Source organism: Antrostomus carolinensis, unplaced genomic scaffold (assembly GCF_000700745.2).
Source record: "Antrostomus carolinensis isolate BGI_N321 unplaced genomic scaffold, ASM70074v2 scaffold3670, whole genome shotgun sequence".
Lineage (NCBI taxonomy): Eukaryota > Metazoa > Chordata > Aves > Caprimulgiformes > Caprimulgidae > Antrostomus > Antrostomus carolinensis.
In genome coordinates, this window is record NW_010287558.1 from 32678 (window position 1) to 57462 (window position 24785).

A 24785-nucleotide genomic window follows, 5' to 3' on the forward strand; every position below is an offset into this window, starting at 1 on the left:
CTAATTCACATTAATTTCAACAGATGGATGATTAACCCAAAATTGGTAAATTAAAAATCATATAAATAAGTAAATTAATATTTTCCTTAGATTTTCATATATCCTTGTAAATGTCTAACAAGTTTCAGTACAAAATAAATTTTTAAAAACTTTTGCATAATTATGGAATTCCACTAGAAAAAGGATATTAAGAAAGTTAAAGATGTAAATCAAGGAATTAAAGGAGAAGAAAATTCAATGTTAAGATGTTTCATCTTATCCTCTAACTGACTATAAAATTTTCTAGCACTGGTAAAAACAACACCATTTTCTCTACTATCATTCTCAGCTATAGCTGAACCATTTCAACTCAAGCTTCCCAAATGATTCAGCTTGAGGCAGACACTCAAAGATCAATCTGAATGTTTTAAATTTGGCAAAGGTAGAAGCATTTAAGAAGAGGATCTTGTACCAGTAAATACTTGGCAATCTGAACTACAGACATCCTCATTTGCCAGAGCTGTAACAACCTCCCTGATCAGGTCCAAGCAGCTGTTTCGGAGAAGCCACCGCATAGCATCGCAGCGCTGGCTGCACTTCAGTACCAGGTAACACAGTTTTCATGCACTGTGCTGTGAATAAAGCAACAGCGGTTTTAATTATCAGAAAAATCTTCTTCCCCATCAGCAAAAATTAGTGTCTCACCAGAGCTGGTGGAAGCTCTGAGCTTCACGAGATTGAGAACAAGACTGGACTGAGCATGAGAAGTCATGCTGTAGGATGGGAGCTGAGTGGTCCCTGGTGTAACTATGTATTTAAACAGAGCTACAAACCCTTCAGTCAGAATTTATTTGGCCTAATAAAGAGGAAAAAATTCATGAGATATTGACATATAGCATTTGTGTGATTACACACATATTTAAGAAATTTCTACTGTGAAGGTTTTAAGAAGAACATATATCAAAATAAGAAGGCTGCAACCAGCATTGTTTATTGCAGCATAAAAGGTCTAAAATGGTTTACTATAGCTTCCTAACAACCATTTGCTTTTAATCATTACCATATTAAAATACTTAGCAGGAAATGTCATTAGAATAAATATTGAACTGATCATGGAAATAAATAAATGGAATTAATTTGTTATTTGCCGATTTCCTCTGTGAAAAATACTGCTTGGCAAGATTATACCTCACATGTAAAAGGAATGCTGAAAAATGAGCCTGACATCAGTATGCAAGGTGCAGAATAAAAAATATGCAGGGAGGGATTTTTTTCCACTAATTAAGAGTAGTGGATTGTAACAAGATTCCTGGAGACTGGCGCTCCTTCCATAAATCACTTGAATTAAAGACTTCCAAACGAAGACATCTCAAGTTGATTTACCCTATCTGGATTTAATTTTGAAGTTTGCAGCATACCAGCTGAAACATCCCTACAAGGAGCTCACAAGGGCACTTGTCAGGGGTGACCTTTTAGTGCTGCTGTGCTCTCTTCTGCCCCAACAGAAGCAGTGACAGCCCCCAAGCCGAGGAGAACCTGCTTTTGCAAGCCTCACACTCTAGACTTTGGTCTCCTGTGGTTGACTCGACACATGCACAGATGGGATGCCAACATGAAATCACCCTGTAAAGTTTTAACATTTAAAGAGAACAATAAGAAAGTGATTAAAAGGGAGGCTGAATCTAAATCAGGAAGCCTCTGAGATGGCCTTGACCCAGTGTCTGGCACACACTGATCCCCCCATCACAGATCATCATAGTTGACTGGGGATTATAACTTTTGTCAGGTTATTTGAAATGTAGAACTGTCAGGGCAGCAGTTCTTATCTCATGTTTTAAATTATCAAGAAAAAAGAGCCTCTCCATGACTTTATAATACAAGCAATAAACAACGAGCACATGAGTTTTCTTGGGTATTTTGATAGAATGCTCACCTGTGTTAGATGAGGATAAGACTCACACAGCTGAGTTTCTGTATTTTAATGCTCTTATTTTCCTGGCTGGAGAACTGTCATTTTTATCAAAACAGTTATACTGTTTGGATTAAGCCTAACAGGGCCCTTCTGATTTTTTTAATGTATTTTCCATGCTATAAACAATAACAAACAAACCTTTCAAAAATGGCTTACATAGAGCTGATTTGGGATTAACCTTTTATGGTGTGATAAAAATAAAAAAAATAAAAAAAATCATCTTGTTATGTCATTCCAAAATTGCAAAGGCATTTTTGAATTTTGGAATTTGAATTGTCAGTTAAAAATAAGGATTGTTTTATATTTTGTGTGCAATATATCACTTTGTTGATGCTGTTGGCAAATTTTTGCTCTTCTAAAATGTTTAGCATTTAGCTCAGTGACATAAGCATCACATATAAATTCCTGTAATTGCTTTTAGCTAAATTCTACATACAGATAGCTTCCTTACAGGCTTGAAATAGAACAAAAACCTAGTCCTTTTAGGGGAATGAAATGCAGAGGATGTATTTGGATTCTGATGACTTCCTAGGATGGTTCATTCAAGATGCAGTATGAAGGTAGTTATCAAGGTTTTGACAGTGTATGGAGCAATCCATCCAGTATCTTTGTTTCAAATGTATGGGATGCAAATATAAATGCGCTACAATATCCTCCATTCCAGCACTGCAGCTACAGTCACAGGTTATTCCTTTTGGCTTGGTACGATTTACCTCTGTTTCACAGTGAGTGGTTTTTATGTTCCTAATCAATAAATTAGCTCAGTCGTTTTAGTTGCAAATCCTTCTTTAAAGTTACCTACTATGAGAGACAACAAATAATCAAGCGTGCAGGGTCATGTAGCACTGAATAATGTTTGCAGCTGGCACAGCCCAAACTAAGAGTTATTATGGAGTACTTTTTAGTTTTTCACGGAAATCTATCCGTATCTATAGAAACTCTGACCATCTGCACACAAATGTGAATTCCATAACTTCCTCAGTATTTTTATTAGAAAAGCTGCAAAGAGTTTACATTTTAAGGGCAAAGCAATCATTGTTAAGAGCTTCACCTCTTGTACTTTGAGAGAGCAAACATTAATTAAGGAACACCAAGAGCTAATGGTGCAGTGAACCACAACAGGTTGCACACACCAAAACCCAGATACACTCTGTATGGCCTGCAGAAACATTACATATAGCATAACCGTGTTTATAGCCCTGAGTTAAAATCATATAGAGCATGCTGATTTTGCAAAAATTGAAAGAAAAACAAACAATAAGACATTTACCTTCCACATCAAGGCACCTAGGTGGGCTATCTGACCAGATAAGGTTATACATGCACTCAAGGAACTCTGCCCCTTCTAGTTTATATCCAGGAAAGCATTGATAATACACCACTGTTCCTACGGGGAAGGAGGACTCGAACTCAGATATGTTAATGTAACTATGAGGAAGAACCAATGGCCTCAGGCAACCTGCAAATTAAGAAAAGGGAGGTATCTTTTATTATAAGGTGCTTATCTCAGTCATCTTCACACATCTTGGTTATAATTCCTAAATTGAGGAGTGCGGTATTTTTCATCTTCCCTACTATGACTGGCATGCCTACATCTCTCCCTCAGACACATATGCCTCATTATCCTGTTTCAAACTCTTTTATTGTTTAGCACACACGCTTTGCTAGTGTGGGATTCGCTCTCAGCAAATCCAGGAAAGGTTTACTGAAAATGACAGCATTTTGTTTCACAAACATTCACTGGCTTAGCAGATGGCAATTTCTTTTTGAGGTAGAATCTTTAATAAATAAAGATTGTCATTTATATAAACCATGAGTTTTATTCCTCTCTTAAAACTGGCAGGCACGTAAACCATCTTTAATATTAAAACTGCTCCTGTGACAAAGTGCACACAACTGTAAAAGATTTGCAGAGAGAATTAATATTTTGAAATTCCAGTTTGAGAAAGTCTAAAGGGACGTGACTTCCTATGAGCAGCCCCATGATAAACACTGAATGAGGGCTCAGATTAGGTTATCGAAAAGTTAAGGTACCTGTTATCACCAGAAATTGCAAATGTAGTCAGAGACTATGTTCTACTTCTGGAATTACTTCTGAGGGATTTGTACTATGGATGGTACTGAGCTGTGACAGTTACATGGGCACCAACCATATTTAGTGCAAGAAAGAGCAGTGAATTTAATGGATGACATGACTTTATAACATGTCAATCACATACATTCAGAGTCTGCTTTGAGCTGGTATTTAGATAAGAGGTTGTACTAGAGAAAAAAATTAATTCCTCATGGCCTTAGAAATGACCCTCTGGGTAATACTTAATACTGTTGATTTTTTAATTTGCAGTAACATGGAGGAAAGATGATTAGTAATTAGGGAATGAAAACCAGAATTATAAAGTTATGAGACTAATAGCAACTGCATTATGGCAAATCATAAATAGGTCTCTTGCCACCACTAGGAATTTGTGAAGGATGTTCATAGGACTCTCATAATTTTTAAGCCTGAAGGGGAAACTAAAATCAGTCTGAGAACGTCTTGTAAGATACTTGGCATCTAAAATAAAAAAGTTTCAGCAGCACTCCAAGTGGTTATTACCTTGCGATAGTCTTTTGAGGGAGAGGAATGAAAGCAAAAGGAAACAACAGAAAAAGCTTGAAAGCTTTTTACAGCAGACTGTACTACCAGAGCAATGGTTTTGATAGCTGTTTTACTAGCTGGTTATCCCCCTGCTCAAATGAAGCTTCAAGCATCCTATCCATGGGCTGCTGCTCATGATATGTGATCAGGGTATGATCATGTGCTCATGCTCATACCCCTGATCAGGTATGCTCCACACATAACACACCAGTTCCTGCAAACTGAGCAGCCCACTGAGCAGGACGATATAAGCAGCCTCCAGTGGGATGGAAAGAGAGAGCGCAGACTGCCTGAGCAAGACCAAGCTTACTCTCCTCTGAACTGTATCAAGGAAAAATTTGTACTGCTGGCTCAGAATTTTAATACTCATTGGGAGCAGGACAGAGATTTACTTGAATCTGTATGACAGCCAAGCATTTGTGAAAATCCCTAGGTCTCTAAACACCTCAAGCTGCTTGAAAACTTCATTTTAACATTTTTTACTAAGTAATTCACATCATTCCAGATCAGTAATTATCATTATTATCTTGTGGCAAAAATAGTTTGAGGTTGGATTCTTATGCACTCTACAATCCTTTCCCATTGCTCTGCCAGAAAAAAAAGGTATCTTGGTGTCATGAGACGCCCCTGCCTGTTGTAATGAAAGGGCCATAGAAATGTAACTGACAGCCTGCCTAGCACAAGTAGACAAGTGCCTTTGATATTACTAGTGCTTGAAATAGCAAAAAGAGAATTCTGGAGTGAATTTTGGAACAGGTTTCTAGAATTTGGCAAAATATGGCAGATACTTGAATCTGAATTGCCTATTCTCTACCTGTTTGGTAATTACAACACTTTGCGCTTGCACAATTGATTTAATAACTTTTATTAGCACTGCTTTTATTTCTAAAAGTAGTTAATATTGAGTGGCAGCAACTGATTGTGTTTCATAGTATAAATACAGCAACAGAAGAAAGTAACAAGCCAAGGGTTACTTGGGGTACTTTTGATTACCCAGTTAATACTGGCTCTCACAAAATATCCACCTGGATCTTTGTCAATAGAACCTACAAATTAATCTTATGAGCATTCATCTCACCTCACTGCAAGAGTTTTAATCTACCTTAATTAGACATGAGGTGCACCCACTCCCAAAAATGGGCTAGATACTTCATAGTCTATGACAAGGCCATGAGACACAGTTTGATGTGCCCCAAACCGAGAGTCCTAGCCATGGAGACCCAGACAAACTAAGCTCCTGTAACTTCGGACTCTGGCACCCATCAACCTCCTCGCTTTACAGCAGCAATGCCAAGCCCTGACTTTGGTGTCTCACCCTGCCACCGTCACTCCCAGCTCCCAGCCTGCTCTGACTCTGCAAACTGATGTGACAGTGTAATTGCCTACAGAGAACTGTCAGCTTTAGGAGAAAACAGATGGGTTTGAGGAAAGTTAATGCTAACCCAACCTTCTCCTTAGCACAGATAGGTAGTTAAAATCTCTTAATGCTGTTCAGAAACAGAAAGGTAATAGCAGCCCAGGGTTATTGAATTTCCATTCACATTTCTTGCAGTCTAAGCGAAGCTGGGATCCCATGCTACTAATAATACTAGTTCTACAGCTAATGGCTTTTTCTAGCCAAAATCATTCCTGTGCACACCCTGAATTTTCAGTCAATACCTATAGGTTTAATGGACTGTGAACCTGATCAACAATTCTGCTGAAAACTCTGATAGAAGAACAGGTTCCAGCTTCTCTCCCTTACCCCTGCCCACTGTACAAGACAAAGAAAGGTAAATTGCAGTCAGAAGCTTCGACGTTTCCAGAAATTAATCAGTGCAAAAATGTCAGTTGTCCATTAGATCCTTTGCTGCACCTACAGCTGATTTAACCTTGATTTTTTTTTTTTTTTAAAAGCAATGTAACTGTGTCAGATTTTAGACTAGCAAACAAAAAAGCAGTATTTAAAGTATTATTTTAAGTATGGATAAGTTCAGAAAGTAGCATCTTCTTTCCTACAGTGAGCAATGGGGAAGAGAAGTCAAAAAATCTTAGCAGTAGCACTATTCAAATACTGTACAGTGAGACTTATCAAGTTACTGACATCCTTACAGCTGTAGAAAAAAATATTGGCAAACTATCACAGGGTGCACGATCTATAAAACAGGATGTGCTGGTGTACTAAACCTTGACAAATGGGTAGATTATCCCATGTTCCATCGTCTTGACATATTGAAACCATGTTGTCTAAGTCAGGGTAACGGATCTGGAATCCTTCATGACAGCTGATTATTAACTTATCGCCAGTCCTGTATGTCTTGTTATGAATCTCTGCATCTTCAACATGTGGAACAAGGCAATCTGTGACTTCATGGAAAAAAAAGATAGTAACTTAATTAAAAAACCGTGGCTAGCTATTCAATTATCAAGCTCTTAAGCAAAAGTTATCAGTTAATGTAAGTGCTCTGCTTAAACTGTTTAGAAAATACACACATTTCAGTAAGTATGTCCTTTCCCTAGTTAACCATCAGTTACAAAGTCTATAGCACTGGAGTAGAGGCTGACGTGCTACAATAATGGATCATTCCTCCAGACTTTTTTAAACAAACAAAATTAAGAGCATTTAGGAAGACTGTTTTTAATTTTGTCCTTCCATTCATCACGTGTGCAAATTATGCCACAAAGTCTGACTATCCCAAAGTCCCATGTGAAGGCAGACTCTGTGACAACACTAAGGACAGGACAAAAGAAAAGATAAGATACAGATATGGCATGAGGAACATAGAAAAACTGCAGTTTCAGCAGAGAGACAGATGAAAATCAGATACATTTACAAGGGTTTATCCAGCTCCATTCCACAGAGTTCATTATGAGAATGTCTTCACTTTAAGCTCATTGATTCTGTTTTAAATCAGATGATTATATGCCTTTAGAGGGAGTGATTTTTAAAGCTCTGAGAAGCATATCAAGTGCTTGTAGAACACTCAACAAGGAAAATGACTGCAAACCTCTAGTGATATACAGGTATGGACTCTATTACCTGTCTGAGATACATGTATTAGACAGTCTTATATCTCACTATATATATAAGTGCCAAAGACTTCAAAATATAAAATAAAACCCAGAAAACTAAAAAAATTGAAATACTTTGTGGAAAGTAGAAAGAAAGGGTGAGGCAGGGTAAAAATCCCTCTGCTAATACTGAATAATTAAGAGACAAGCTAAGAGGTTATGAAGGAATAGTTCAGGTGATTCAAAGTTTATCCTCCTCCTCATAAATGCAAAGTGAGATGAAACAGAAGAGAGGAAAAGATGAAATATTGGGAAAATATAATCAAAATTATCTGTTTGTCTGCCAGCAGTTAATCCATGACAGAGACGGTGATACAAGTTTCCAGGTATCAAAACCCACTAAGTATTTCAAATAAAGGCAAGACAGTAAAAAACCCAGCATGTTTTATGTTGGTTTTTTTCCAACACTTCTACCACAAGAGACAGTTCTCTTCACTTAGGAATGCAATATTTATTTTAAAAAAAGGAAGTTTCAGAAGTCCCTTGAGACTTGTATAAAAGAGAAAGTTTTTGCCATTTTCATGGGTAATCCTCGATAAAGAGGAAGAGGCAACTCTAAATTAGTATTTAGCAATTAATTGTGAGCATACACAAAGTAAAGCGATAGCAAGTTTGTTTGTTTGCTTAGAAGCACAACTAGAAGCAAGATAAAGTGTCATTTAGCATAGCACATGCAAACTACTAAGAGCAAATGTATTTCATAATGTATTTATTAATTTAGGAAAACTAGGAGATCTATTATTCTGAGACTTCATCACTATATTTTATTAATATGAAGTGGAAGAGTTGCTTCCCCAGTTAAAACATACTTTCCTTTGCACCTTCTCATTATAGGGATGTTTTCTAAAATACATTGTACTTAGCTAACTTTTAGTGTGGGGATTGGACATATTATTAGTCAAAAATTCTCCCATTTCTCTTGTTACTTTTAGCTCTTTGGCTGCTGCTGCAGGTACCTCCTGCTGCCTTTAACAGGAAGGGATGGTGGCCTGAGAACCTCCAGCAAGAGATTTTATTAGATTTTATTAATTTATGAATGTCCAAGCCTGGGAGGATGTGTAGCCTAACAGAAGGTTGTAAAACACACTGGGCTGAGGAAGCAGCCATCACCTTCAAAGACTGGACAATTTTTTTTTCTCTCTCTCTGGCAAGTTAATCAGCAGAGGAGACAGCAGAGGAAGAAATGCCTGATGCTAAGCCTTGAATACTGTCATGAAGAGGCTGCCCTGGGCACCTCTGAGGATGGGATGAGATAGATGGGGATCCTGCTCCGTAGCCATGCAGGAGGACTTTGGAGATGGCTGCCAGAAGATAATGTCAATGAATAGCTCATTCTCTTTCACAAAGCTTTCTGTTGCTCTACAAATAAAAAAGGTGTGTATACATACATTGCAGTAAAATATGAGATTTCACTTTCAAAGTGGAGGAAATAGATTCTGTAACAATGATCTATTACAGCAACTTCATCCCCATTATTCCAAGTAACAGCTATAGATGGAATCATTTTAATCGGCTAGATGTTGGCAGAGAACAGTGATAAGTTTCTCACTGTACCATCCTTCGCCTGCTACATCCTGGCTGACTTTGATAAGAGGCCTATTACAAGCCCCAGCTACTCACGAGACCAGTGGGCCACAGTATTACAGCTCTTTTTCCTGATGCCTTGTGAGCAAATGCTTTCCCACTGGCTGAAATCTAGCTTTCCCTCTGGTTTAACACTTAGTCAGGCACAAACTGCAGTAGCTGCCTCTCGGCAAACAACTGGATTAGCTGGCGTGGATTCTCCGTGGAAAAAAAGCTGAGAATAAGTGCCTGGATTTTAAAATGTCCTGTCCTAGAAAATAAACTGCTTTATTCTCAGTACTTTTCAGCAAATCTGTGGAAGCTGCTAAACCATTTAAGGGAATACACGGTTTTCAACCAGCATCCACTAGCAATGGCTATGACTTACACTCCTTTCTGGCAGTTTTACATGATCCTGTATGAATACTAAAACAGGTCAGCCGAAATAATGCCCTAGTTAGGAACACATTTCTTATCTTGCAGAGGTACAAAGAGGTGGGGTACAGCCTGCCAGGTGCAAGGGCTCATCTTTACCTAACTTTCATGAGGATGCAGCTTTGTACATTACAAGTTCTTGGTTTTAGGAAATCAAGTGTGTCTCTCAACACCGGAAGACTGGTCTGAAGAGTAAAATTTGTTAAACACTACCCTTATAGTGCTTTAATTTATGTGCAAACCATGTGTGATCTCTCAGAACTGTTTCTCGCAGCCCATGGGGAAGGAGGACCACCCTCCCTTCTCCCAAGAGCACCTGGACCATAAAGGTAACTCAGAAGGAAGGTATGACCTGGACACTATGGAGATAGCCACACTGTCCATGGGTACCATCTGGCTTGTCATAGCTTGTGGCTATTGCAGGTGAACTCCTATCCTCCAGAAATTGTCCCTGGTCCATACTAATCCAGAAGGTGCTTGTAGGAATTGCTTGGGGACTACTACTTAATATTGGCCAAAACCACGTCAGGAACCTTTCTAACACTGAAACAGTATGTGCAATTGAAGAACAGTGTCCTGGCCTGTGCTCTGAAACTGTTTTGTTTACTAGTCTGTATGTAAACTCAAATGCAGAGGTCCAGGCTTCCTATATGTCTCACTGTGGAGTGGTCTGGTCTCTGAATTAGACTTGACTACATCTAGCCACAACACTGACAGGCTGGAACAGAGAGGAACAGGGAAAAAGGATGAAAGGAACATCATGAAGAATGAGTTGAATGCAGGGACAGCTCAATTGGACCCTGTGCTCTTAAAAGTAAGCATTTAAGATTCATATTATCTCTTGTTTTTTACTAGCATGAAATCCCTAGTACTGTGTTAATAGGATAGTTCTGTGGATGGCAAACACAGTATTTCAGTGCATATTAAATAACACCTTCTCTTCATTGTCTTTGCTTGTATTACAATAGTGCACAGAGACTTCACTTAAGATCTGTGGCCATTGCGCTTAGCACAGGTTACAAACCTCATCTAGTGCTTGGAACTGGGCTTAAGGATCAACAAACACTGGGTAAGACAAATAAGAGATAGAGAAATAAAAATATTTCAGTCATCTCACAGATCCAGGGACAAAGGCAGAGAGAAATGAGTGCTAAATGTCATACAGGAAAACTGTAGCCAAACTATGTACTAGTTCATTACTTTTACTGTGGTTTATCATCCCTGTCACTGGGAGAATGAGGCACTGAGGACATCTTGAAGGTGTCTGCCTGCAGAAGCACTGGGAGAGAAGGGTAAAGCTCTTTGCTTGGTTGCCATCCCCACGTACACTGTAAATTTAGATTCAATCTCACAGGAAAGAGGGAGCATTTGTTCCAAGTAGGGCAACAGTCTCAGCAGACACATTATCACAGTGGGAGAAGATTAGATTAAAGTGTGAACAACATGACATATTGCTCTTAAACAGTAAATACAAAATTCCTGCCTTAGAGCTTTGGTATTTATGTGCATAACCATATTAGAATTGATGGAATTTTCAGTCACAACATGCTGTAGATCAACATGAGAACATAACTCTAAGCACACAGATTTTTGACAGGGTATTTATTGGGCACCTAGTCATGCAACTTCATTCTCATACTGACACTTAAAATCTCCTGCCTCTTAACAAGAAATGACAGACCTATAAAATCAAATTGATTGGATGAAGAGCTCCAGGTGAATGGATTAGTTTTAAAATCAATTACATTCTGAAATGGGTTGCTTTGCTTCCTGTAAATAGTGTTTTCTTGTGATTAGAGATTGTTCTAGTAAACACATAATGACAATTAAATGCACATAACATATAGACATAAAATTATATGTAACCATCCTTAGTTGAATCCAAACTTCTGAGATTAACTTAAAATGAACTGCAGTATTGAGTGTTTTTACTGTTCAAGCTCAGCTGGCAATATCTGACATTTACACACACTGGGATGAGTGGCATACGATAGCAAACATGGCAATCAGCCCCTGTCTTAAATGGGTAAATGCAATATAGAGTTCATTTTGCCTTGTGATAGCTAATGATGAATGGTAAAACATTAACTTCTTACTTCTCCAGTAGTTGCTACAGATTTCAAATTTCTTTTTATACATCATTATAGAATTTCTGCCATGAGGGCTTTTATGTATGTCATTAGACATCTGAGAATTACAAACCCTGCTACAATTCCTCTTTAACTGCTCTCCAGATGTGCCACCTTCCTACACTACCCACCTCTCTGTTGTCCTCCTCTCTCATGATTCTCCTCCAAGTACACAAAAAAATATTATCCTAAAAAGCACTTAAGCAAATGCTTAGGTCTCGCAGATCACCACTGAACCTTTGCTTAGTGTTTCTTCTGAATCAGTGGTTGTAGTGTACATTGGAAAGAAGAATTAATTCTGTAATCTATTTTTTTTTCCTATTGCTAAACTCTAGGATTCTTTTAAGAATACCTGAGTATTAGTATGACGTTAATCAGGAAAGGACTTAAGCACTTGCTTCACTAAATCCTAAATCAGGGTCCTGCTCTTCAGTCCAAATAATAAAAAGCATTTCTGTGTATGCCTAATTTTGAGCACAGAACTTTAACAAGACTAATCATATAATTACAGCTATGCTCGAGCTTAAGTGCTTTGCTTGATCAGAGCATTGGCTTGCAATCCTTTTTAAGTGTTCTGTGCTGTAAAGTAATTATCTTTTAAGCAACTGTTGTTACATTATCCATCACATTCTCATCTTCCAGCTTCTTTTTTAAAAGCACTTGGCTCAAGTGTTGATCACACTGACATCAGTGGCAGTTTTGCTGTTGATGGCACTGTGATCAGAAACTTCCTCCACAGATTTCCACTGGACTGGGGGGGGCCCAGGAAGAGGTTTGTATATTCAATAAAACATGTTAATGCTTATTTTAACAACTGCAGTGGATAATGCAGGTACTGTGTCAAAGAGGCACATCAAAATTCCTAGAAGCTACCTGAAGTGGTTAAGAAAACAGATTTTCCAAGCATTACAGCTTTTTCTGGTATTTCAAATACCCAGTTTAGACATATGTTGCTGTCACTCTACACATATTTTTTCTTAAATAACCATGAGATGAGAGACAAGGGCATTTATGAAAGGTGGCTGTAACAGGAGAGGGCGTGAATTTCATACATACATTATTTTGAAAGGCATCAGGTTGTTTCTTTGAAGCTGCCCCACTACATCATTAGGACCAGATGTTATTGGCCCTGTTGCCTTTATGTTCTACACACCAGCTGTCACTGCAGCGCATATTCCAAGACAGCTCAAGAGTGTGTCCCCCACAGCCCTGTAGCCTCTGGCCTCACACGTGTCCAGGAGTCCATATTTTACCAAGACCTCTCCTGCCAACAGGAGCAGGATTCTCATACCCACCCACCCATCAGCAAAAACAAGGACCAGCAGTTTTCATACATGCTGGGTGATTCTTGATCCTATATGGTGCGTTTATGAGACATATAAGTCTTTGACTACTTTTCAATGAAGCCCATATATTTATCTGATTTTAAATGATGGAAGGCATCCTGAAATATAATTTATCTTGCTCCACCTTGAAGACAAGGAGGCAATGGCTAATGACTTCAGTGGAGAAGTCACAACACTAAAATGTACACACTTGATTTAATGAATGCTTTTCATGTCTGTTGATTTTAATAGTTCTGTGGACCAAAAATAAATAAATAAAAATAACAAATTATAGCTTTAATATACTTGGTGAAATAAATCATTTGTGCTGCTTGGTTGTATTTTTGCCCAAAATTTACATTTATGATATTCAAATTAATCCTGCCTCTATCTAACTCCTAGAAGAAGAAAGTAATTTAATGTCCTAATTATTTAAAACTAAATACAATTTCAAAAATGCAATACAATAAAAATAAATTAGTTTATGCCATAACAGTCTGAATTATCTCAAAGTAAACTTCTACTGTGACTTTAAGCTTTTGCAGTCCAGGCATATTTGATTTTCCTACTTGAATCATGCACACGTTATAAAATATAATTGGCTAAAGCTCCTGATTAGCAGCAGCAGTAGCACTGGAAATTCATTATATTTTCCTAGTAAGATATTACAGAAAGGAGTATTAAGTGGACAACTTTAATAAAGAGTTACAATTTACTGACACTGGAGGTTGTTTTTTCTCTCTACATCGATTTGTAGCTATGTGAAAGGAGAAATGTATTCTCTTTTTTCCTTCAGATTTCTTTATGTCCCTTTCAACACATGTGCCCACGCACACACAGAGCCTCTCACGGTATAAACGTACCTGACAAATGGGGATTATGGATGGGATGGATGGGAAACTAAAGTATGTATCAAATAAGATGCAGTGAAACGGATGCCAATCTTTTGAGATTTGTGCTGAGACACACGAACATGGTACAAGGACCAGTGAGAAGAGCTGACACTGGTGAAGTGCTTTAAGAAAATCAACTTACCTTCTTGTAGGCACACAGGTTTATCACTTGGTTTCCAGCTCAGGGAGCCATTAAAGTGTCTCACACAAAGTTTTTTTGAAGTACCATTAAGCCTGTATCCTTCTTGGCAATGAAACCGGACTACCACACTTTCAAAGAAAACACCCGCACTGGGTGTCTTGTATCCATGTTCAGGAGCTCCGGGATCAGCACAAGCATTTAGGTCATCATATCCTATGTCAGACAAAGATACAATCAAACTGTGTTCATTTACTCCTCATATAGCAATAGTCATGCTTTTTCTAGGTTTTTCCATTTCACATCATCTTTAATGTCCACTAGCAACCCTACCTGGGTACTCCAGAATCAGGAGAGGACCAACCTCCATCTACAGCAAAAATACTCAGGTGACAGAAATACTCCCATCTTGTTATGCAGCTACTGAGGAAGCAAAGTCAACCACACTCTTCAGTAGCTGACCTGTATAAAATAAAGCACTTGACCCAACCTGCCCGTGGGGATTGCACAGTAACGTGTCTGTAATTACCCTTGGGGACTATGGGATTTTGGAGGTCTGGTACAGTCACTGGAAAGAATAATAATGTGTCAGAAGCTGAGAGGAAGAGGAAATAAAGAAAAGGACGTGAAGCCTAACTGCCATCCAAAGACACAGTAACTAAAACCGAAGATGAGCTGCTAGGTACAGGGACACTATGAGCTGGGAGGGAGCTCTGCCACAGGGAAAAGGAATACTGGATGTGTCCCTTTTGGATGTATGTGATCCCCCATCACGTTAGCTTGGTGGCCCTACCAAATTCTTAAAACACTCTTAGGGGAGTGCTGTATTACTGCACTGATGCCAGAAGGGAGTTTGGAAAGCCCTTTACTTCCACAAAATTAACTGCAAAATAACAATCAAAACTCCAACAGTTGCAATCATAAAATGTGACTGTTTATCACTTTATCAAACTAATTTCAACATCATTTGCATAAACTGAAGCTTTTTTTAACTGCAAAGCAACAAAGATTTAGTGCAGCACTGAATAAGTACCGCATACTGAAAGAGCAAATAGCTTTGCAACAGACACAGCAAGGGGGCAATTAATGCTGGTGGGAGGGATGCCTAGAAAATTTGAAAATCATTGCATTGTAGCTTTAATGTTTTGAGTTTAAAAGAATGGTATCAGAGACCCTCAGCTACTTCCTGCATGATAAGCATGAAGCACCTTCATGGTACAGTCAGAGAGAAGGAAGATATTACAGTAGAAGACTGTAAAAGAAATCTCTGTTTCCTGAGGTCAAATCATTCCCTCCACTGAAGGGCTGTGTGATGCTGTGGCAGCCAAATGGAGAGCACTGAAGGTGGTAAAGGGCTCTTGCATTCGAACACTGAATTTCTGCCTTCAGTCCCCTGGCTGAAGGCTGCCAGCAGAGAACAGAAGCAGCACACACCAAGCCACGGCAGTGTATGGCCAATTACCCGCCCCTGCTAGCAGAGGCAGGGCACACCATGGGCTCACCAGAGAGGATTGCAATTTTCCTGACTCGGTACACAGCTGATTTTATATAAGTCCAAGTCACTGTGCTGAACTCCCTCACCAAACTACGATTTCCAGGAGGTGACCTGATGGCCAGAACCCGGCCCAAATAACTACATGCCGTGTATGCCAGAGACAGCCTTCACCTAGACTCAGCCTCTGCCCCTCTGCAGTGTTGATACCCAGGGTGCTTCATCTAAGGAGGTTTCACTAGTGTCCTCTTTCTTTGCACTGCTGAAGCAGCACGAGAGCAGCAGAGCATCTGCTCTTATGCGGTTTTAATCCTCCATCCAGTGACATTTATCATGAGAACTGAAAGGTCAGAGCAGTAGCCAAATCAAACAAGTCTCTGAACTTCATCCCCACTCATCTGCCGCATGGCTCAAGACCCCCAGTACAAATTGGCCAAGACTCTCTGTCATTTGCTAACATGACGAACAAGGAGAAATACAGTCATGTTCATGGGATTACACTCTGTTGGCAATACGTATTAATAGAGAAGGTCTGTCCATTTTTACTGGAGATTAAAAAGAAGCTTCTTGTGCTTCAGACAGCAAACTCACATCCTTCAATAAAGTCAGCGACAATCTTAATTATTTTCCATTAAACCACAGGATAACATGACATTTAGCTCAATTTTGTTTCTTCAGTAATCTCAGAATTTGCAGTCAGGCAAGGAATATTATAACCCACCTTGAAATATGTGTCCTTTCTCACTAGCTGCGTCAGGGAAAAATACACAACTGCCTACTACTATGCCTCTGCAACAACAGAAAACAGAAAGGTGCTGGGGGTCACATACAATTTGCCTGGTAAAAAAATGTGCCAAGCTTATTTCTCAGTTTTCATTAAGTCAAATATGCACTGTTAGAGATTTTGGGACTGTCAGCACAAAACCCAACATAGAAGGCAAGAATGTTTTTTTCCCTGGTGCAGCCTAATTTTGTCCCCCTACTGTCACTTTTCTGGTGACCTTTCACAAGCAGAGATTTTCATTCCTCCTAGGGATCGTTTTGCAGTAAGTTGGTCTCAGGTTCTTTTTCCTGAGCACAGTTTGTGAGCAGACAAATCGATCCCCAAGGGGAATTCCCAAGAAAGAACTGGAACACAAATGGAAAAATTGAATTATGTACCCTCTAGTTTCTACAAAGGCAGTAGCTAGCTGTTATTCAGCTACTGAATAAGAGATGACACATGGAATCAGTACAGGATCACTGCTTCCATGCAGCATTTCCATTTTTTTCCTGAAGCAAGGAAGAAGGAAAAAGGCTCAGGGAATAGCCAGTTCAGCGGACACATGCAATACGGTAAGTTCTCCTGGTAAGATCATAAAGGCAAAGCAAACAAAACCCCAACACCATCTTTTCTCCATAGGTATCAACACTAGACTTGCCCCAAATCTTAGTCCTACTAAAATCAGTGGAAGTCACTTGTATAGCAAGCTTCTTTTTGAAGATGTGTATGATCCAGGCACAAAGCAGCAAAGCCAGTGCTGTGCCAACTCTTCCTGTGCTTTGGCCAAGAAGAAGGCAAGGATACGTGTGAGGGAGGTACAGTGGGGCTGACCACTGTGCTGAGGATCTCCCAGTGCACAGAGGGCACAGCAGAGCTTTTGAAGGGGCCATTACAATCTAGAGAAGCCAGGAACTGCTCTGCTTTTCACCAGGGTTGCTCCTCTCTTGCACAGCCTTTTCCAATTTAAGTATGAAACTGTTCATACAATATTCAAGAACAACAATGCTGAAACATGCTTCAGAATTGTCATCTTCCAGTTGTCCTTAATGGTATCAGACTTGGACCCTTTACATAATAATATTTTCCACATAATCTCATCTAGTTAAGCTCCACCCTATCAAAAATGAATAAATGCATGCCTTCAATGAAATACAGCTTGGTAAATTACATCTCTTTTTTTTTTTTTCTCACGATCTTTAGTGAGAAAAAAGTTTCAAACCTTTTCAACCTTTTTCAAAGTTATGCAGTTAAGAGCAGCTACTCAAAGTTGTGATATAGTATTTTTATATTGGCAGGAGTAATCTCATGTTATAGACAAGACATCTTTTGCTTTGGTCCTTTTAGAACCCGATGAAACCAGCCAAACCTGTCTTCAGTCAGAGTCACAAGATAAGTCTTTGGAAAGAACCGTAAAAGTAACATAAATGGGAAAGTCAGTCTTTTGGTTATAACAGAAAGGCTTTATCCTGCAGGAAAGAGTATATAAAATAAGATTAAAAAACCCTTAGAACTACAATGGATTATTTTTCTTTATAAACCTTTAATGAGTCTCTGGGGAAAAGAATGAAATTTTACTTTGACTACTGGACTTTTTCTCATGGTTACAAAGAGGGAAGGGGGAATCATCAGCACCTCTTAGTAAAAACTATACAACACAGTTGCCAAAAAAAGCAGGAAATTTTCATGTTATCTACACAGTAAAAATTTAGTAAGGTCAGCAGCTGTCATCACAATCAACACTGCATCACCAGCAACAACTTTATGGGATGCTATTGTATGGCTTTAAAATCCCTAAAGTAAAGACTACACAATTACTGCTGGAACTGACTATTTCAGTAATGAAAATAGCTTAAAACTTAGTCTAAGCTGCAGACTTTCAGTATCATGGCACTTCTAAGGGATATTGTGTAAAATATAATGAACAATAATACCTTCTGATAAGGTTAATGAGTACGTAAGGTCATCATCACCAGTAAAACTGGTGATACAGTTGATACAGTATGTATTTTCGTTGTGATATTTACCGTATTTCTCCTGCTGGACCAACAGGAGGTCATCAGAAAACAGCAATGCTCTTAGCCTGGATAAAACATTTCCCTATGTTCCTATTTTACCTAAATTACTTGGTATTGTCAATCAGAGAAAAATGATGTCAAATTAATCAGAAGATTGAAAAAGAAGCAAGGCCCTACTTGGGGTGTAAAATGAACCATTATAATTCATTTGAATGGACTGTATTTCTAGAATTCTGTATTATATGTTCTCAAAATTATAATGTTTCATCAGGGACAATGTTTCACCTTGTCCCCCATGAAAAGCTTGAAATATCAGAAGCCAGGGGAAAGCTGAACTCAATCATCTTAAAGGTCTTTTCCAAGCACAACAATTCAATGATTCTATGAAAATTACATATTTGTGATGACAAGAAAACATGATCACTACAACTGAACTTCAGACATGCCTGAAAAAAGGCAGGAGGAAGAATCCCTCAGCCCTTCCTGTCATTCTCTATTTCTCCACACCTTTTTCTCAGTTTCCTCTTTTGTTTTCCTTGTTTCCCTCTTCCCTCACCTCCATATCTTACAGTTCCTTGTAAATTCATAGTGCTGGCGAGGTGATTTCTAATCTGGATTTGATGGAGTTCTTTGCCTCTAAAACTGCTATATAGCATTGCACTGACACACTGCTGATGCATGTCAGCTCAGAAAAGGCTGCACTCACTCTTGAACAGAGACATCACTCTCATTCCAGTTTGTTACCTACACACAGTGAAGGAAAAGTGACATGTAATGTGTAATAATATTAAAGACACAGAGTATTTTCATTATTTGTCTTCAGTAGGATGGAGAATGGGCTTCTTGTACAGCAACACCTGCATTTGGGTTCACTAAATCAGCAAGTCCTTTCTGTCTCAGTCAGTGGCAGAGGGAGGCAGAAGCTTTGCAGCCTGCGGCAGGACCAGACTGACTGCATGCACATTGTACAAGGAGTCTGTAAACACTGCCGGAGCAGTTTATCTTAGGCCAGCTCTCAGTAAAAAGCCATATTAGGACTAAAGCAGAAGAGCCACAAGTGCATACATGCCAAAGGCCTGCTTGTCTTGTACAAAGGAAAAGTCATTTTCATCCCTTTAAGAGTTTCTGCCCTGCTTCTGTGCAAGGCAGGCAGGCACAGCACTTTGTGCCGTTGGCTGTTTATGCTGCCTTGCCGTTGATGATGTTAATTGAACTATCCACATACCCCTGTAACAAGAAAAGGAAGGAAGTGCTTCGATTAGCATCCAGCCTTGGAAGTGAAATGAAATTATAAACCTGTGATTTCATTAGTGAAATGCCTGCTAAAATCTAAACTCTCTTTAATCCCTTAAGGATGGCTAATGCTTAAGCTTCCCTGAGACTTCAGCAGCTGGGTAAAACCCTGCCCTGTTTAAGATGTGAATCACAACCTCCCTTGCTATCCTTGCAGAACATACTCCCAGTGCTGTTGGATATCCCTCCTCACTTGGCTGAGCCTTATCCAGAGCTGCCTAACAAGCCACTGGAAGAAAGGGAGAAGTTCAAATTACTTTGTAGGAGAAACAGAACAGCAAATAAGACCTCCGGGGGTAGGTACTTTGCTTAAGCCACAAGATGATCTATAAAATCAAGAACACCATTAAATTTCATTCTCTTTCATATAGCCCAAGTGTGTCATAGCAGAAAATTAAGAAAATCAGTGTGCAATGCAGTTCATGAGCACCAAAACCACCCATCTGCAATAAAAAATGAACATGCAAGTCCTGCATGAAGGGCAACAGGTTTCAAGAGAGGCAACTGATCATTCAAAAGGCTGAAAAGTTGTCTCATTTATAATTCTCAGTTTTTCTTATATTTCCATTTCATGTCCTCTTCTCCCCCAACCCTGGCCTCGCACCTGTGTTCTCCATCCTTCTTCACACCAATCCACCCCAAGCCAACTTACCACCTGCCCTTGCACCCTCCTATTAAGACCTCCATGCTCCCAAATCTTGCCCACCACCATGATCACCACCTCTCTTTATCCTTGTCTCAGTGTGCCCTTGGAAAGGAGCAGTTGCTCAGAGATGCTCCTAAGAGTGATGGTCAGCTCAACCTTAAAATCCCTACTCAGGAGTGACAAGTCCCTGGGCCTTTCTGTGCTAAATCAAACTGACATCTCCCTGGAAAGCCAGAGTGGGCACGTTAGAGGGAATGTGAGGAGCTGTAAGCAAGACAAAGCGCCCATGAAGGGCAAAAGGTGTCTTCTAGGAGCCAGCACTGGAGCTGCTTCTGCCTGGGAACCTCACCAGGGAGAAAGGGGTAAAGCCACAGTGTCAGCAGGGCAGGTTAAAGGACCCTGCCTAGATGACTGTAGATATAATAACAGCATCTTTATTTCAGGGGTCATGCCGCCCATTAGTTACTCCAATTACTGTTTAACACTCAGGGATGATGGCACATCCCAGCCTGTGCTCGACTAGTGTCATACATCAGGGAACAAGCTGAATTTTCTACCCTTGACGGTGATAATAATTTTTAATTTTGAATGTGGACCTTGATACAGGATTTTTTTATTGCCTTGACATTAGGCTAATGCATGAGGAAAACTCACTTAAAATTGCTGGAAAAGGAAGATGTTTAGAATACAATCAGCGGAGCACTTAGTAAACCCAGAGTAAACTGAAAAGATGCATTTGTTTCTTCTTGAAAATTAGTTTCTTCTAATTAACATCTTACACAGCGCAGGCCTATCCCTTTAATCATAACTTCCCGCAATTAATATAGCTATGTCATCTTTGTAAATAAGCCATTTCATTTATAATGCAAGAAGCACTTGTTGCTTCCAGCCTTTTGTAATCCAGCAAGTCTGACTGCATAATTTATGAACCCTTATGAAATGTCATCTGCTGCTGGGTGATCCTCTGAACCTCCCATCACTTAAATGAAAAACAAAAGGCAGAAAGTAAATCTGCTGGTGGTTCTGCTGACAGAACTCTGTTCTTCTATGTTTTTATCACAGAAATTTATATTAGCTATCCCGGGGTATGATTCAGGGTGAAAAAAAGCCAATTTATCACACAAGAAATCCAACAACCTCCTCCCAGTTCCTAAACATTTAAACTGGATATTTAGTTTTTGAAAAAAGCCATTGAAAATGGTAACACTTGCACACTGAGGCCTAAACTGAGGCCAGTTCAAACCCAGCGTAAGGTAGAAATAACTAAAAACCTGAAACCAGAGTTTGTTCAGCTTTCTGCAAATAGAAGGTGAATATTTTCTTCATTTCCATTTATTCAGCTAGTTCAGTTTAATGTCTAGTTCTATTCAAGCTGCAAACTCTACCAGGAATTTAAAAAGTATAAAACTAGGTTTTTCTTTTGTATTTTGTGAAAAAGAAGCAGAAGAGAATGAATGGCTTCTTTAATTTTCTTGTTACAGATACTATTTCATGTCTCTAATTGAATTTTAAATATAAAATGTGCTTAAATAAGCTTATTTTTATGCATATTTATTATACTTAAGGTAATTTTAACTACTTTTAAATAGTTCTTCCTTAAAATGGTAGTTCCACGCTTCTTATTTGAATCCTGAGTATCTATGAATTCTAACTGCAGACAAACATGCTTTGACATAGATGATGAGTTTTTGAAACAATCTAATTAAAGAAAAACCCAAAACACATTTTACCATAATAAAAACAAGGATGCAGTAAATGCACATTGAGCTCTATATATGCTTCAATAAATGCACACATACCTAACACATCCTCCTATTCCTTATGCTGATAAGGCACTGTAATAAAGACAGTATTTGCCAACATGTCCTTGTTGATCGGTGACCCATAAGAATCAGCATAAGGAATTAAATATGTACAAATCCAAAATGTAAAATGTTAATAAATCACTTGTGCCAAGATTGCCTTTTTACTGATTTCAATGAATAAGTGAGCTCATTATTTTGATTTAAATCAACCAACTCTACTTATATATTCATCCTCATATATAACATTTTATGTATTATACGTCTAAGGATTTTATTACAGTTGCAATATCGTCGATGTGGGAATCCAGCCTTAGGTCACTAAACAGGATTAATATCAACAGAGAAAGCTACTAATAAAAAAGTGCCAAATAAAATAAAACTATACTCCCATAATTTCAAGAATGTTATGGGCCTGCTGTGTTTTTAAAAAGCAGTATCTAAGTATTGTTGTTTATCTGTCCCATATTTTTATCACTCTGGAAAAAATTAATTACCATCACCAAGAGTTAGTTTAAACATTTTTAGTCTAGACAGGCATCCCTTAGGAAATATAGCAAAAAAACGTAAAAAATTAATCATGAGCTAGTTACTATAGTAATATTTCTTCTAGGCCAACAGCATATAATACTATTCATCACAGCAAATCCAAAGTAATGAAATGTCACACTGTTCAGCAGAGATCCTTGTTTCTATAAGATGCAGGAATCAAATAATCAGAAGTATGAGTTGGGGGTTTGATATTTATGCTCTAATCAACTACAGACTTCCCCAGATAATGCTGTATTTTTATTGCACACAACCGTATGGTAATCCAACAATTTTTGCTTTTCAGCTGTGCAACAGAAATTGATTTTATACTTTCCCAAGGATAAGCAGAACTGGATATAGGGACAATCAGATTAATGTGTGAATATTATAATATTAAACTTTTAAACAAAGTACACACTAGAGAAGGCTGAGAGACAAGGGATTTAAAAAGCTGGTACATACTTAAAGTGGGAGAGCAGACAGACACCATTTCGATCTTTCACACTTGATTCCTTATCACAAACCCCCTGATGCTTCTGGACACTCTGACAGCTCTTACGCCCTACGGTGATTTTTCTCTATATGCACCTACCCATGAAACTGGGACTTTTCCTCTTAGATGGGGGCCTCATTGCAGCCATCCATTTTTTATTCACCTTTTCCGCTGTGTATGTTTTGCTTGCTGGTACTTATGTGGTTTGCCTTGCAAAGTTGGGGCGTTATTTACTGACAGGTCTAGAAGATGTAAAGGAAGATAAGGTGGTTTTGCTGCTTCACCAGTGGTGTTTTCTACCTGAGGACGGCCATTGAGCCTTTCACATTTGCTTCGGATCACACCACAAAGCACTTCTACTCAAGTAAAGCTTTTTGAAAGAAAGCAGGTAATATCCACTGGAAAAAAATACCCTGCTTGCTTTTGGTCCTAATCCGGACCCAAGGAGAACTTCTGATTTCCTTCTATATCGAAAAGTTACTTTATGTTCCCATGTTTTGCTAGTACTGTTAGCATTAAGCACAGGTTTTAGTCTCGTTTCCCTTCATGAGAATGCATTAACTGAAGAAAAATGAAACAAAGTTGGCTTGTTATTTTCCAAGAATGAGACAAACCCACAAAACTATATAGAAAGGAAGCAGGAATTCTGCTGGGCACAGATAATGAAGCATTGTCATCATATCAAAATGCTTGTTAATTAAACTACTAATTTTAAATGCTCTGTCCTGTGAGTTACTTCTGTCCATACTGAAAAGACTGGAATAATCAGTAGTAGGTTAAGATGATGCAGAAGCATTTTTTTTTTCCTTTCTTTTTGATTCATAATTGTGTTCAATTTAATTCCTCAATACAAGGTAAAAACTCCCTTAAAATTTGTTCTGGTCACTGTTTAAACAGCTGGATAGGAACAGCAGATAATATATAACAGCAGATAATCCCGTTGCGGGGCTGTCTCCGTGACAAATCCTCACGTGCCCATTTCCCTGGTGCAGTCCTACCCAAGGGCCTCCTAATGGGTGGGAAGAGAGGGCAGGCTGCTTGCAGCGACAGAACAAGTAACTCAAGTAGTAAAGTCACAGAAGAGCTAGTGAGCGAGATGGAATCATTTATAATTAAACTACAGAGCCATTATATTTAACCCCCGTAAAAAAAAAAACAAAAACAAAAACAAAAAAACCTGCAGAAAAATGTCAATGACAGATTTCACTGGCACACTCTCAATTTTTGTGGCATCATCAAAAAATCAATGGTGCATAAAATCCCCTCTGGCCCAGTATTTCCCCTTCCAATGTAATCTGTTTCCTCTCTAGCCAGTTTCTTATCAATTCCAGAATTTTCTTCTATTAATCCGTACCTTCCCTGGTGGCAGTTTACTAAAGTTAAGCTAGATGATATCTGCTGCTTTTCCCTTCCTTGGGAAACCAGCTGTTATCTCATGAGATTAACAGATTAGTCTGACACAATCTTTCCTTAGAACATCTATGCTTTATTTTATATCATACCTCCAAGATTTCCAGGCTCTCTAACTTAAAAGAATTCTAAAATCTTGTGAATTATTGAAGTGAGAGAATTAAGTCCCTGACTGCCCAGATCATGGGATTTTCTTCCCCCCCCCCCTCCCTTTTT

General features: G+C 38.7%; 1 protein-coding gene across 1 annotated transcript in view; it reads right to left on the reverse strand.

The window, feature by feature from the left end:
• SUSD4 (sushi domain containing 4) overlaps window positions 1–14494 on the reverse strand; it is a 31303-nt gene extending 16809 nt beyond the window's left edge. Inside the window, exons 1-4 of the mRNA XM_010163248.2 lie at window positions 14458–14494; window positions 14128–14340; window positions 6756–6935; window positions 3222–3410 (exon numbers count right to left, since the gene is read on the reverse strand). Coding sequence (XP_010161550.1) covers window positions 3222–3410; window positions 6756–6935; window positions 14128–14340; window positions 14458–14494 — 619 coding nt within the window. The remainder of the gene's footprint in view (window positions 1–3221; window positions 3411–6755; window positions 6936–14127; window positions 14341–14457) is intronic.
• Between the last annotated feature and the right edge of the window lie 10291 nt (window positions 14495–24785).